Raw genomic sequence first — 15,149 nt, forward strand, 5'->3', positions numbered from 1 at the left:
ATAGCCCCCAGAACCTTTGAGAAGATTCTGGGAGCTGTGGCAAGGCCAAACGGAAGCACGGTACCCTGAGAAATTTCTTCAGACACTTCAAATCTAAAATGGGTCGAAAAGTTCCCTATTTTTTGGGAACTACAAACATATTTGAATAAAATCCTAGACCCTGTTCCCTTAGTGGAACTGAACAATTACTCCCAGGGAAAAAAGATCCTGAATGCAGTTCAAGAATGCCTCTCTTTTTACCTGGTCTGCAGATAATCTTGAGAGGTGGAATCTGCCCCTGGGAGGGCAAGATTTGAATTCTATTTTGTACCCCTGAGATACTATGTCCACAGCCCAAGGACCCGGGACATCTCGTACCAACGCTTGATAAAACAGGGAAAGTCTGCCCCGCACTTGATCCGATCCCGGACCGGGGGCCGACCCTTCATGTTAACTTAGACTCAGCTGAGGGATTCTTAGATTGCTTCCCCTTATTGCAAGACATATTGGGCTACCAAGAAGACTTGGACTGCTCCTGCTTGGAAGAGGGAGAGTAAGACTTTTGACCTTTGAAGTTACGAAAGGAACAAAAATTACTTTGGTCTGTTCTTCTTGTCTTGTGGTAGAAAAAAACCTTTTCCACCTGTAATATCAGAAATAATTTCTGCCAGACCTGGTCAAACAAGGTTTTACCCTTGTAAGGAAGCGCCAGAAGCTTGGACTTGGAGGTACCATCAGCTGACCAAGATTTTAGCCACAAAGCCCTGCGGGCTAGGACAGTGAAGCCAAGCATCTTGGCTCCCAGTCTAATAACTTGCATGTTAGCATCAGAAATAAAGGAATGGGCTAGTTTGAGAGCCTTAATCCTATATTGAATATCCTCCAATGGAGTCTCTTCTAAAATCGATTCAGACAAGGCATTGTACCAATAAAAAGCTGCACTAGCTACCGAGGCAATACAAACTGCAGGTTGCCATTGCAGACCCTTATGAGCAGTCTTGATCCATGTCCATAATATCTTTTAAAATATTTTATATTTTATTTGGTCATGTCACTTTAAGAAATTAATAATACCTCAGAGCGTTTACTACTTATCTTTAAATGCTTCCCAGCACTAGCTAAATAAACTGAATCAGGACCTCTGCAACTCAGCCAGACTTAGGTGTCTTACCTGACCACCGTAATAAAAATCAGACAAAAGATTCACACTGTTACAAACTGCAGATTGTGATAATGAAAAAAAACGTCAGAGGACTCTCCTGCCGATCCGAGCACAGGAGCTGTCGGACAGTAACAACGCCGCTCCACTTTAGAAACTGAATGTGGAAGAGCGGAAGTCACATGACTATCCGACTAGAAACTGTGCAGCTAAATTAAAAGCGTGCATTTCTGAAAAACCGACTGATTTTCTGCAAGACCGTTAAACGGTCCAAACAAATTATATAAAAAAAAAATATAGAACGAGCCACAATGAACAATAAAGGATATACTTTAACCCAATAAAAGTATTAACCCCTTAGTCTCCTTAATCACAAATACAGTGCCCGCACCCTGCCTGTAAATATCCTATATAAAGGATATATGTTCAAAAATAAAGTTGCAGCTCAATCTTCTTAAGTGCAAGACTCCAATACCTAGAAGACAAAAGCCACTTGGCTGCAATCTAGCTGTCAGGCAGGACGACAGCTTACAAGGTGTGAAAGGACACATACTCCTCAGAGAGACCTGTAGAAAAAGAAAGAACAGAGTAACCAACTCTGGCTTTCTATAACTAGGGCAGCAATGTGTTAGGAAGTTGTGAGGTGGTCCTTACTTTGTTTCCTAACTGCTTAAAAGCCACCACTACTCTACTGAAGAGATTGACGTGGACTCCGCTAAACCCAAATCCTTGCTTGCAGGGAAAGGTACCCAAAAAGTATTACATTCTCCAGACACCAAAACTTCAACTCCTCCGTTGACAAAGGCAAAAAGAATGACTGGGGATTATGGGTAGGGGAGTGACACTTAACAGCTTTGCTGTGGTGCTCTTTGCCTCCTCCTGCTGGCCAGGAGTGATATTCCCACTAGTAATTGGAATGACGTTGTGGACTCTCCATGTCTTAGGAACGAAAATGATTTTAATTTCCATTTAAGAAGGGATACTCAAGTGAAAATAAAACTTTTATGATTCATATAGAGCATGCAGTTTTAATACACTTTCCAATTTACCTCCATTATCAAATTTTGAACAGTCTTTTTATATTCACTTTCTAGGGAACAAGATTCTACTGAGCATGTACACAAGCTGACTGGGTATATGTATACTAGTCTGATTGGCTGATCCCATGATACAGGGTGTTGGAAATGGGAGAAAAAATAAATGTCAGAAAAAAAAAAAAATCTACTGTTTATTTGAAATTCAGAGTAGGTATTAAATCATTGTCTTTTTATTATGCAACTCTACTGCATTGAATGGTCCTTTAAGAAAAATATAAGCACGAAAAATAGTAACAGAAAAATGTCACCACAGATTAGGTTAATAGCAAGATGGCACCTGGGACCCTAGAAGGTAAATCAGCCACAGCATGGACACAAAGATAAAAACAGCAATAAGTAATGCTTTATTCCCAATGCCTTCCTGCTTCCATCTCCAGGTGGCCACTTTTTCAGTTATGCTGCTGCCCCACCAGCACCTCACCATTATTAATCAACTATGCCTCCTGATGGGAACATTATCAAATTTGCTTCATTTTCTTGTTATACTTTGCTGAAGGAACAGCATTGCCCTACTAGCAGCTAGCTGAACACATCTAGTTAGCCAATCACAAGAGACAATTGTGTGCTGGCACCAATCAGCAACTAGCTCCCACTAGTGGAGGATATGTGTGTATTCTTTTTCAACAAGGGATATAAAGAGAACTAAGCACATTTGAAAATAGAAGTGAATTCAAAAGTGTCTGGAAATTGCCTGCTCTATCTGAATCATGCAAGTTTAAGTTTGACTTCCATATCCCTTTAAATAGTGAATGCAATTATACCATTTGTTTGTGCCGATTTGTGCCACAAAAACTAGTGTTTGGTTTCAGAGATATTGCACATTATATATTTCAGGCCATGTGACCTCAGAATCCGACCACATTACGCCCCATGTAATTAAATTGCGAATACAATTATATTATTCATTTGTGCCACAGAAGCAAACATTTGTGCAGCTAATAAAGACGCAGGTTATCCACGAAAATGATGCATTGTTAATAGCACAAATGCAATATTGCTCAAGCAAAATTACAACTTTTATTGTAAAACTTAAAAAAAAAAAAAAAAAATGTATTCTCTATCTGAATAATGAAAGAAAATTGAGGGTTTCATGTCCTTTTTTCTTTTTAAGAAGTTTCCAATTTAATTTTATTATCAAATTTTCTTCTCTCACATGCTAGAAATACCTAGGTAGGTAGCGTGCACATGTCTGGAGCATTACATGACTGTAAATAGTGCTCTTGCTAATCTATAAGATTGTTGCAAAACAGCTGCCATATAGTGCTGCAGACACGGGCACACTCCTGAGCGTATATCCCTGCTGTTCAATAAAGGATAACAATAAAACAAAGCAAATGTAATATAAGTAAATTGGAAAGTATGTTAACAGATGCCTGATGAAACAGCTAGCACAGCTGAGAAACGCGTTGCATTCACCCAAAGCAAATGAAAACAATGCAAATAACAGATTGCAACGCGTTTCTCAGCTGTGCCAGCTGTTTCATCAGGCATCTGTTAACATACTGGAAGCACTGGCTTTTAAACATATGCTTTTAATAAAATACACTGAACTTTTTGGAAGCCTGAGCTTGGTTTGATCTTCCTGGTACGGATACCTGGGTCATATTCTCCATACCAAGGATCAGTTGGGACACAGAGTTCCCAGCTTGCGTCATTTAGCACATTTGGTGCTGCCATCCTTGTGAGAATAACCACAGCACAAGATATACATGTTCCCATTTACAATCACAGTATCACACTAGGAGGCGCCCTCTGTATGTGATCTTCTTTCACAGATTCATCTTCTTGGATTCGTTCTGTATCTTTGAGGAGCAGCTGTGACACACACCGTGGATTGAACCACCTTGGATTGTACCAACTGCAACTGAAGTCACACCTGACATTGGACCGTTTGTCAGTCTTCTATTTGGACTCAGATAAGAACTTTGCTTGTGTTTCAATCTGTGGCACAAATAATTTGTTTCTCTTTCTTCCTTAACTATATAGTGTCCATTAATAGACCATTTATATCTCGTTTATTTTGATATTAATGTCTCTAGTTCATATGATCACCATTTCTTTGTACTATTGTGCCCCCTAGAGTTGGACACGGCAGTGTTACCAGCAGTTTTGTTAAATGCAGTACAAACTTGTTTTCTTTAATACATTTGAATCAATCAACTGAGTACATGTAAATATCAATAACTTACCACCTGAGATTTTGCTTAGTAATTTTTTTTATGTATATAAGTACCAACATTCATTCATCTATATTACAAAAGGTTGTTATCGTCATTTCAGGACTCACCAGAAATTGTGGCCTATTTAATTTAACCCCTTCAGTACCAGGAATTTCAGAGAAATTGCCCAAAGTACAGTTGAATTTTTAACATTTTTGCGATCACACAATTTAAACAAAAATAGAACGTTTTTTTTAAAAGTACCTTTCAAAACTAATTTTTTTTTAGTGGACAACCCAAGGTATAGGACCATTTTGGTATATTTCATGCCACCGCTTCACCGTCAAATGCGATCATATTAAAAATTTGTTAACTTTTCAAACTTTGTGTTTCTCACTAAAATTATAAAAGCTTCTCTGGGATCTCCTTTGTTCAGAAATAGCAGACATGCATGGACTTGAGATTGCTTTTTGGTAATTAGAAGGATGCTAATTGCAGCTGTGCATTACACTTCTAATATTCCCTGCAATGACGGGGCTAATCATGTAGCTTGTAAGGTTAATTGTATAGACATCAATAAAGAAAGAGCACCATATGTGTGTTTCAATCAAAATAAAGGATACCCAAAACAAACAGCTGGTGAAACAGGGTACTCGCATTTGAAATTAGCACCCCAATGTGCTGTATGACGCGTGCTGTAACAGTTCACTGGCATGGGGGCTACAGGAACCTACAGATCAGCTTCACAAGATTTCTGGAAACTTCAGGCTGCAATTATAGGTGCATTGTACACTTTTATCGCCTAATTGTGTCTGTACTATATTTATTTAGAAGTTATTCTGTTTTAATAAAATTTGTTTTTTTAATCACAAGTGTAGTTTATGACACATTATAGAGCCTGACATTTTCAGAAATCCTGTGAAACTGAACTGGTTGATCCTGGGGCCCCCGGCTAGTGAGCTGGTACACTGCAAATTTCCAGCAGGCATCAAACCGCACATTGGGGTGTTTTGGGTATCCTTATTTTGATTGATAACACATATGTGACGCCTTATTTCTTTATTGAGGTTTTTAGAATCATTGTACCGTGAGCGGAAGAAGAGCAGCCGGTGATGACAACTTTATTCACATGAAGATCACCTATTGGGGTATTCACAATCTGCAGTTAAGCCATATATTTTTTTTCTTTTCACTGTAGGAAAACTCAACCCTCTCTGATCCCTCACAAACAATTTGCTAACCCTCCCCCTCTAACTAGTAGCAGCCATATAAGATAGCTGTCTTGCCAGTGCCCAGTTTATAGTATTTGTAAAAATTAAAATAAAAATCTGTAGTGTAGATATAACCCTCCCTCCCCCAATATTTTTTTTTCCTGTAGCTTAGGGAACCATCCCCCTCTTTCAATGCACCACCCACCTGTATGAAGGTAGCAATATGAGCCAGTGTTGGATGTAGGTACGTAGTACCTGTACACATTTGGCTTAAGGGGTTAAAACTATTACTTATTATGAGGTGTCATCTTACATAGCCAGGCATTCCCCTGCATTACCTCTTAACTGGCAACAATGGACTTTGGAAATGTTATATTTGAAAACTTTTACAAATTAAGACCATTCCATCATCAGATAAATACACTGACCTGCATCCATCACAAGTTTAAGGACCCAATGTAGATAGCTAACAAGTTTCTATAGATAGTAAATGCAGTAAATAAAGAAATAGACATATTAAATAACATTTGCAAACAGTAACTTTTGTAAAATTTACCTTTATATTTCCTGCTAATGTGTTTATTACAGACGATGCTGGCCCTCCCGAAGGATTAGCACGCTCATTTTCCAACCGCACACATGAACCCACACTTGAGGAGAGTTTGTACACTGAAATTCTAACAGCTGATATCATGACAGCCAGCTACAGAGCCGAAGGATAAGGCATGTATTGCCATGGTGATTAGCTGCCATTGTCCCTATAGATGGCTGTGAGGGTTTTAGCTGTTAGGGTACCTGTTAATTGCCCCTGGTATGTTATATGCTAGGCAGGGCCACAATCTCATCCTTGCAAGAAGGCAGGGCTGCTGAGGTAAGTTCGGCTGTTCTGCTGGTTGAACCCGGCAATCTTCTTGGTTTCACTATAGATCTTGGCCACGGTTGTGGATTGTGAGTATGGACAGCTGGCAGGAGCCGTCTCTTTTGCAGGTGCCATCATGCTGAGTCTGTGTTTGTCAGAGCTCACTGTATTATAAAGACCCAACAAGATAACAATATAAAAGCACTTCCCCCATACAAACAGAAACAGCTATAAATTCTGTGCAGATAAATTTCAAAAGCAAGAAAGCGCGTCCCTTTTCCTAATTCCCACTCAGGACAATGTAATTAGAAAAATTGGTTATTTATACACTAAGGAAGAGTTTGTTTCTGAAGACAAAACAGGGTTTACGGTGGCAGTTCACTGAACAGGATGTAAACTTTTACTGAAAGGCTGAACTGCTGGCTCCTCGTGTTTATATCCTTGGAGTGAAGACCGCACAGCTCCCCGGCGCTTGTTAGTACTTAGTTGTGGTTTTTCCACATTTGATGTGCGGAGCCAGTCAGCAATGGCTGCATTAGAATCTACAAACGGTGATCATTTGCTGCAAGTAACATAGGCAGCCCTCATATCATGATGGCGAAGTGGGGGACAGTGTGGAATAAACACAGGGGCTGCTCGGAGAAACTTGGCACAGGTTTGACAAGAGGGCAGGAGTTCCCCGAAGTGTTGTGTTTAATGTAATAGTAGGTCATGTAGTGGGGACCTGAGTGATTTCTTTATGCAGCCATTTGTGAGTTTTATAGGGAAATCTCAGGAATTTTATTTGTATATTTTTGCCACAAGTGTAACTCATTTGTTGGGATCCTTTTAACAAAGTAACAGAGGGAGCAGAGCACTGAGCACATTATAAGTATCAGATGAATCCCACAGACAATAAAATTCGCCCTCTAACAGCAGATAAGCAGGAAGGAGGCAAGCAGGGGATCTCTGTAGACAAACGTATACAGTGAAGTCTATAGGGATTAAGTATATGCAAAAACGGCAACATCGGATTAAACACATGCCAACTTTTTTACCTTTGTGATAAAGGGATAACTATTTGAACACACCCCAAATAAATAATAAGCCAATAAAAAAAAGAAATTAGTGCATAATGTCCCTTTAAGCGATAACCTTTAGCACAAAAATAAATAAAATAAATGAAAATGTGTCTTTAATAGCTGCATGGTGTCTTTTTTGTATTGTAAACTTCTGTTCCTTATCCACTAGAATTTTTTTTTTTTTAATTTTAAAGACATGGATGTGTACACACGCAAAAAAAAAGGGTTATCTAAGTAACCTTATCTAAAAGTGCTGGTTTGCCTTGTTAACCCCTGGTTTGCCTTGTTAACCACATTAGCTAAGAAAGTAGGCATTCATATGGCATACAGGGGACTAATAAGGCAACAAAGGAGTTAATATGGCCTATAGTGGGTTTATGAGGCTTAATGGAGCACAAACAAATGGTATATTTTTTATTATGATTTAATTACATGGGGTACCATAGTTGGCGGAGATTGAGGTCACATGGGATAAAATACAATGAGTATCATCTCAGAAACCAAACTGGACAAATGTTCATTTTTGCAGAACAAAAGCAGCTTAAATGGTGTCTTTGTATACATAGTTTATTTACATCAGGTGCAATAGTGGATGGAGACTGAGGTAAAATATAAATTTCTAATATCTCCAAAACCAAACTGGCACAAACTTTTGTTTTTGCAGCACAAATACAGTACAAACAAATAAATACAGACAGACACAAAGCCCTTTATCCAAACTACTTTGGACCAGAAAAGGTTTGGATTTTGTAATATTTGCATCTTTAAAAAAAGACAGCTTGGAGAAGGGATGGGACAAAGTATAAACAACATTGTATGTCATTTAGGCCTTATTTACATGTCATTATACAGCTTATACCTTCAACCTAGGGGTAGTTTTAGATCATTTGTAATACTTTTATATATAAACAGTAGTACCATCAAAAAAGGTAATAGTGGTTTTAAATAAATTTAGACTAGTATTTGCATTTCAGAGCACACAAAAAACAAAAAAAAACAAAAGATGCAAGCAGGAAAAGATTGTGACTTACTGGTGGGGAAAACGGTACATTTGTAAAAGTAACGAAAAAGTCTGGATTTTGGTAATATGGATGGGGTGGGGGGGGGGGGATTTGTACTTGTAGTATATATATTTTTTTTTATATTAGCGATTTAATTACATGGGGTGCAAAAGGGGCAGAGATTGAGCTCACACGGGGTAAAATATAATGTGCATCATTTCTGAAGCTAAGCCAGCACAAATTATTGTGGGATAAGGGTTATAGGATCAGACAACTGATCAGCAGTAATAGGATTTACATCAGTAATATCAAAGAAAGGTGACTAATGAAAAGTTTAAATTTGAGATAAAAGGAAGAGGCATCTCATGTAGTGTCACACTGCATTTAGTCACATCACTGCCAGACAAAGTAGTAAGGACATACACTTACTATGGTGTCTTGAGGGGTCTCCATTAACACTGTGTCAGACTGTCGGTGTGATATTGAATTGTGTGTGTTCACCATCACTGTGCAAGTGTTCGGTAGGCAGCTACTAAAGTTCTGGAGGGAGGTTAGTTTGAAGGTCTGTTCAGGGTCTGGCTTCTCACCTATAAATGAGAAAAAAAACTAATTTAGTTAATATTAACACAACAACAACTTTGTAACATGGTTTATTTAAGGTTCCATAAACCCCCCCAAAAAGGAATATAGTTTTACCAAAAATAAAAGGTTTTAAAAGATCAATAAGATAAAAACAAACACTAAGAATCTTAGCTCTCTGGTTAAGTGTAGTTTAGTAATCAAGGTATTTTCTCACATGCACATTTATACGTATTCTACATCCATACATACCTATCTCACACAATGATTCAAAGGGGGACCACAGGAAGGGATTTAAACTAAGGCTCTTTTGGTAACATTCTGATCCTTTGGCCAATCGGTCTGTTTTACTGAAAAGGAAGAGAAAAAAAAAACAATTTTTACTTCCAGATAAATATTTTTGTTTCTATGCAAGTGAAAGCAAATGGCATTAGTGTATTTCCAATGTGTTGCTAGATAAACACCAACATCAAGAGCAATGCAAGTATTTTTGTCTCATACCCCTCTGCAACACTAACTTATCACAATCCTGTCTAATGTCTAACCAAGCTTCAGGTTTGAGGAGATGGGGCAGTATAGATACACACAAATTACACCATTATTGGGTGGAGTATTAGAAGCCCATACTAGCATAAGTTGCACATTATAGAATAGTTGTTATTGTCCAAGACTAAGTAATGGTATTCACCATATGAAAGTTGAACATAAAGACATTTCTAAAGTATGAATGTTTAAAATTGTCAATGGGTTTAAACTGTAATCTTACGAAAGAGCTTCAAAATCAGAATCAAAGGAATCCAAAGGAAACGAGAATTTAAAAATGATGGCAGATAAGGATTTGGAAGACGTGGATGCAATAACTAATAAACTAACATTTGATGTGTTGACAGAAAAGTGAGAGCAAAAGGTGATGAAAGGGAATATGGATGTTTAAAATTTATATATGTAAGAAGTAATAACCTGAGGGGGATATACTATTCATAATACATTATCAACACTGAGGCACTATAGTTTTAAAGCATACTGGGTCAGGCAGAAGTAACGCCTGTATAATATTCCTTGTTTATATTCTACAGATGACTATGTTTTCATTTTATCTAACAATTCTTACACTGTAAGCCAAATTCATTACACCACCAATGTTAAGAAAAACAATAACTGTTGATTATCTTGTTGAATTGATCATGATGCCCTAACATGGAATACTTAACGTATTAGCACTTTATCAACAGGGAAATAAAACAATAATAAAAAAAAAACTACCAAGAACTTTTTAAAACAGATACTATATAACCACCAACATTATTCACCTTACTTGCACAGCAGATTGAGATGAATGTGTGCAACTATTTTTTGTTTAAGTGATGATTTTACTAGCACGAAGATCAAACATTGCCTTTAAATTCAACTTCTAAAGATGGAGACCCTCATTCTAAACAACTCATAAAAATACTTTATATTAATTGGGTACTAGGGAAGAGAGTTATCAAAATGTATTTGAGGTTTCCTTTATTTTATTTTCCATATTCCAAAAAAAAAAAAAAAAAAAAAAAAAAGGGGGATTGCTTATCTGAGAAATTAATTTATTTCATGATGGTGACAGTCCATAAGCCATTACTCCTGGGATTAACTCCTGGCCACTAGGAGGAGGCAAATATTCCCAAAGCTCTAAGAGCACTTAACCCCTTACACCTCTCTGGTATTCCAATCTGATGTATATACCTTTCTATAGTAGGAAAAAAAAAAGTAGGAAAGGACAAAGCAGGAAAAATTGAGGTGTAAACTAGAAATACCCAAGCTGGAGTCCATGAGAAATTGGGAGGTACAAAAACATTTAAAATGTGGGCACCTTCTTACAAGACACTGCTGCTTTAAAAAGGTATAGGAACCTCCCCTCAAAAAACAAACATTATTTGAATAGAACATAAAATTTTAAATAACTTTCCAAATTTGCTTAATTATCTTTTTATCCTTTGCTGAAGGAAGAGCACTGCATTACTGGCAGCTAGCAGAACATATCTAGTTAGCCAATCACAAGAGACAAATGTGTGCAGGAACCAATCAGCAACTAGCTCCCACTAGTGTAGGTTATGTGCATATTCTTTTTCAACAAGGGATGCCAAGAGCACAAAGCACATTTGAAAATAGAAGTGAATTTAAAAGTGTCTTAAAATTCAATGATCTGATTACTTTCCCATCCCTTTTACGGACCATTCAATGCAGTAGAATTACATCATTAACAGGTCCATAATAAAAAGAAAATGCAATAGCACTTACACTGAATTTCAAATAAGCCATAGATTTTTTTATCTGACAAATTAATTTTTTCTCCCATTTTCCAGACCCCTGTATCATGTGACAGACATCAGCCAATCACAGACTAGTATACGTATACCCTGTGAGCGTGTGCACATCCTCAGCAGGATCTTGTTCCCCAGAAAGTGTGAATATATAAAGATTGTGCAAAATTTGATAATGGAAGTAAATTGGAAAGTTTCTTTAAAATGCTGCTCTATCTGAATCATAAATTCTTTTTGAGTTGTGTCCCTTTAAGGATTTTCCTACCAAACACATCAAAGTGGTAGAATTTAGAGAAAGTGTGTTGCTTCCTGACAAATTTATTCAATATCAACCTCATTCTTGAAAATCCAATAAGAGGAAACCTATATATAGAAAAATGGGCAATAATGCGTTTTGGAAAAGACTATTCTGCCACCAAGTAAACCTTGGTAATCAATAGATTTAGCCAAATGCTTGGACTTGCTCCACATTGAATTAAAGGGAGAGAGTCTAGACCAAATATAGAATTTTGCTCACTTAGGGTGAGCAACTGAAAAATAATTACCAGCTCGCAAGAAAATATAATCGCCTGTGCGTTTGAGTGTAGTGGACATATTACATTAATTATAGCCAGTTTATTTAGCATCAAGACATATAAAAATCATTGATAAATTTATTAGGAACAAAGTTCATGGCAAAAAGGTTATCTTTCAGATGTGGAAATGAGAGGACAGACATAAAAATAAAAAAACATTACAAATAATTATTTAAAAGCAAGAGAAGCTGCAGTGGCCCCTAAACAGGAGAGAAGTACTGGGACTAGCAAAACCCTGCCAACATTGGACCCCACCATGTAAGTGGGTAATGTACCAGCGGGTTCAACGATGGGATCTATACTATCCCAGCAAGAAATCGCCATACAAAAAAAATACACAAACAGCTAATCACCAAGTATAATCACAATTTACAAGGTGTACATGCTGCAATGAAATTACTGGGACAGGAAACACCCTGCTGACATTGGACACCACTATTATAGAGTGGGTACAGCCCAAGCGGGTATAGAATTGGTATTTATGCCAGTCCAGAAAAAACTTTTTTTCACACCAGGATATACACAATGCAACCTCTTAGTGATAACATCAGGAGGTTGCATGCATCAACATATTACAGAATATGAAGGTAAACAAATCACAGTATAATACTAGCTCTTGGATGTGTTGTACACTGTGCACTATAGATGGCTCCAGACACAGAGTAAGGCTTGCTCTGTCCTCCTCCCAACCCCATTTTTAGTCAAAGTGGTAACATTTGTGGGATACCTCGCCACAGCAAGTAATGCTCAGGCCATTCCTACAGCAATGGCCAGGGGTTCCTCTCCACTCAGCTGTGTTAGCATCAACCGCCTTACGAGCGGAACAACTGCAGATGGATTCCAAGGGAGTTGTTACTACAAGAGAAAGCCATAACACAATAGGGCTGTACTCAATTCCTCATGAAACAAGCTTGTAGGTAGTATTATAGAAAAATCAATATGGAGCACACCAAATCACTAATCTGATTGTAGTATTTAAAGTACATACATTTTTATTTTAAATTGTTATCAAATAAAATTGCACTCATAAAATAGATCTCAAAATGATGAGGTATATTTAAGGCTCGTGTTACAGTTGACCCCTCAAGACTAAAAGAATCCTCCCTTTGTACTGTTTTCCAGAGAGTCTGTATAGCATGTGCTATTAACTCAGTCTATCACCTTGACAAAAAAAAATCAGCATGATGGAACTCTTTGTGGATCCTCAGTTTCTCGATCGTCTCCTGGGGTAGTATAAAAAGAAAAGTAGGACCAGCACAGCTTTAAATGTAAATATCCAGCAAGTTTCAAGGTGGGTGCAGACAGGTTCAGAGCAAAACCCCTTGCTCCAAAGTATCAAAGGAAATGTTGCACTCTCAAGCGTGGAAAGTGAATAAACCTTTATTAGGTGAACAGCAACGTTTGGGGGCACCTGCCCCTTTGTCAAACTAAAAACATAGTGCACATACAGACAATATATACCAATACCAATAAAACAAGGACCAATCAGAACACATATCATGGTCGGGGTTACAGAAATCACATGTAGACCAAGTAAAAAAAGCATATTAACCCTTTTGATGCCCTATTGAAGTGTCAAAAAGGACCAAGATTAAAAACAGTCTGTGAAGGAAGCACATAGCATAGCCACTGTATATATCACAACTATATTGGAAATATAGATAACACATACCATTAACAATGTAAATTTGCACAATGTGCACAATGTGCATATAAACCTTAATGAAATCTACAGAATTGGATTGAGGTCAAACTCCCTATTCATACCTTTGGGATATAGTGTATCCAATTTCCATATCCATTTGGTCTCCTTGTAAAAGAGGTCCCTCTGTCAATCTCCCCCCCTAGGTTTTCACTTAGCTTGATTTAACACCATGAAGCACAATTGGCTCACCTGATGACCCATTTGTAAAAAATGTGCCGGTACCGGTATATCTTTTAGATCTGGGTTTCTTAAATCTGATTGTAACGGTACCAACCGGATACCAAGGGTTAACACCAGGGAACAATGTCCTGCATAGGGAATCAGCAGTTCACAACCCAGCCAGTTTTCAGGTTTTAAACAGAATAACACTTTATTTGAAGGCAGCATACAGATTTATACAGGTTTTTGACCCCCCCCAGATGGGGGTGGAAAGAATGTTGTACATTAGATAAAAGGGAGAAGCGCCCTTGACATGATACAATAGGATTATATTACTTAAACACTTCAACCACAGGACACTCTTGACTCTCCTTATCACTTAGGCGTTTCTCTCTGGGGGTGATCAAACAATAGAATGCTAAGCATTAATTAGATTGTAGCTGGAGCCAGCCACTTGTGGTTAGAAAATAAAGTTAACACTTTCAGTCCTGACCGAAGGGTCTGTCACAGACAACCTTTCTTACGTTATAGTCCAGAAGTGGCTAGGTTTGCCACAATGCTCCCCCAGAACCAAGCCGGCATACACAGTCTGATCCCAACGGATCGGCTTGGGGATGTCCGGGGCAACAACTTTCGGCTCAAGTAAGCTACGGGGTGTTCTCCGCCATCTGCTCCAACTTGGCTCAGTACTGCCCCCACCCCAAACATGGAAGCGTCTCTTCCCGGAGGGACTGGGCTTGGGTAGTCACAGGGTTAACATTAGCGGGATCCATGGGAGCATAGGCAGAAACAAGGGGGGCCAAGTCATTTCCAAGGAGAACATCAGCAGGTAAGTCCTTCTTGACCCCCACATTCACAAGTCTAGCGCCCACTCCCCAATCCAAATGTACCCTGGCAACAGGTAGGCGGAACACAGTGCCCCCTGCTACCCTCACAGCCACAGTGTCTCCAGTGTGCTGTTTCTCAGGCACCAAGTTCTCTTGAAGCAAGGTCATGGTAGCACCAGTATCCCGTAGACAACTGACCTCCTTCCCATTCACTTTAACCCGTTGCCGGTTATTCCGGTGGGCAGCTTGCACGGGGTCTGCTTCATGTAGGCTGCCCCAGCATCCTGGCGCCTCTACGTAGCGGGCCACAGGCTGAGGATTATGTGGGATTCCGCCAGCGGGTCTTCTCCAGGACTGTGCTTGATTCGCTGCATTTAGGGGACACTCTGGTCTTTTGTGCCCTAGTTGCTTACATCCAAAGCACCGAATAGGTTGTGAGTAGCCCCGCGAATTGAACCGGGCTCTCTGAGGGTAGTTC

The 15,149-nt window shown here is 38.6% G+C and overlaps 1 protein-coding gene across 1 annotated transcript in view; it reads right to left on the reverse strand.

Annotated features, from left to right (window-relative positions):
* CDC27 (cell division cycle 27) overlaps window positions 1-15,149 on the reverse strand; it is a 464,683-nt gene that overhangs the window by 420,923 nt on the left and 28,611 nt on the right. Inside the window, exons 5-6 of the mRNA XM_053699695.1 lie at window positions 9,358-9,455; window positions 8,956-9,113 (exon numbers count right to left, since the gene is read on the reverse strand). Coding sequence (XP_053555670.1) covers window positions 8,956-9,113; window positions 9,358-9,455 — 256 coding nt within the window. The remainder of the gene's footprint in view (window positions 1-8,955; window positions 9,114-9,357; window positions 9,456-15,149) is intronic.

Source organism: Bombina bombina, chromosome 1 (genome assembly GCF_027579735.1).
Source record: "Bombina bombina isolate aBomBom1 chromosome 1, aBomBom1.pri, whole genome shotgun sequence".
Taxonomy (NCBI): Eukaryota; Metazoa; Chordata; class Amphibia; order Anura; family Bombinatoridae; genus Bombina; species Bombina bombina.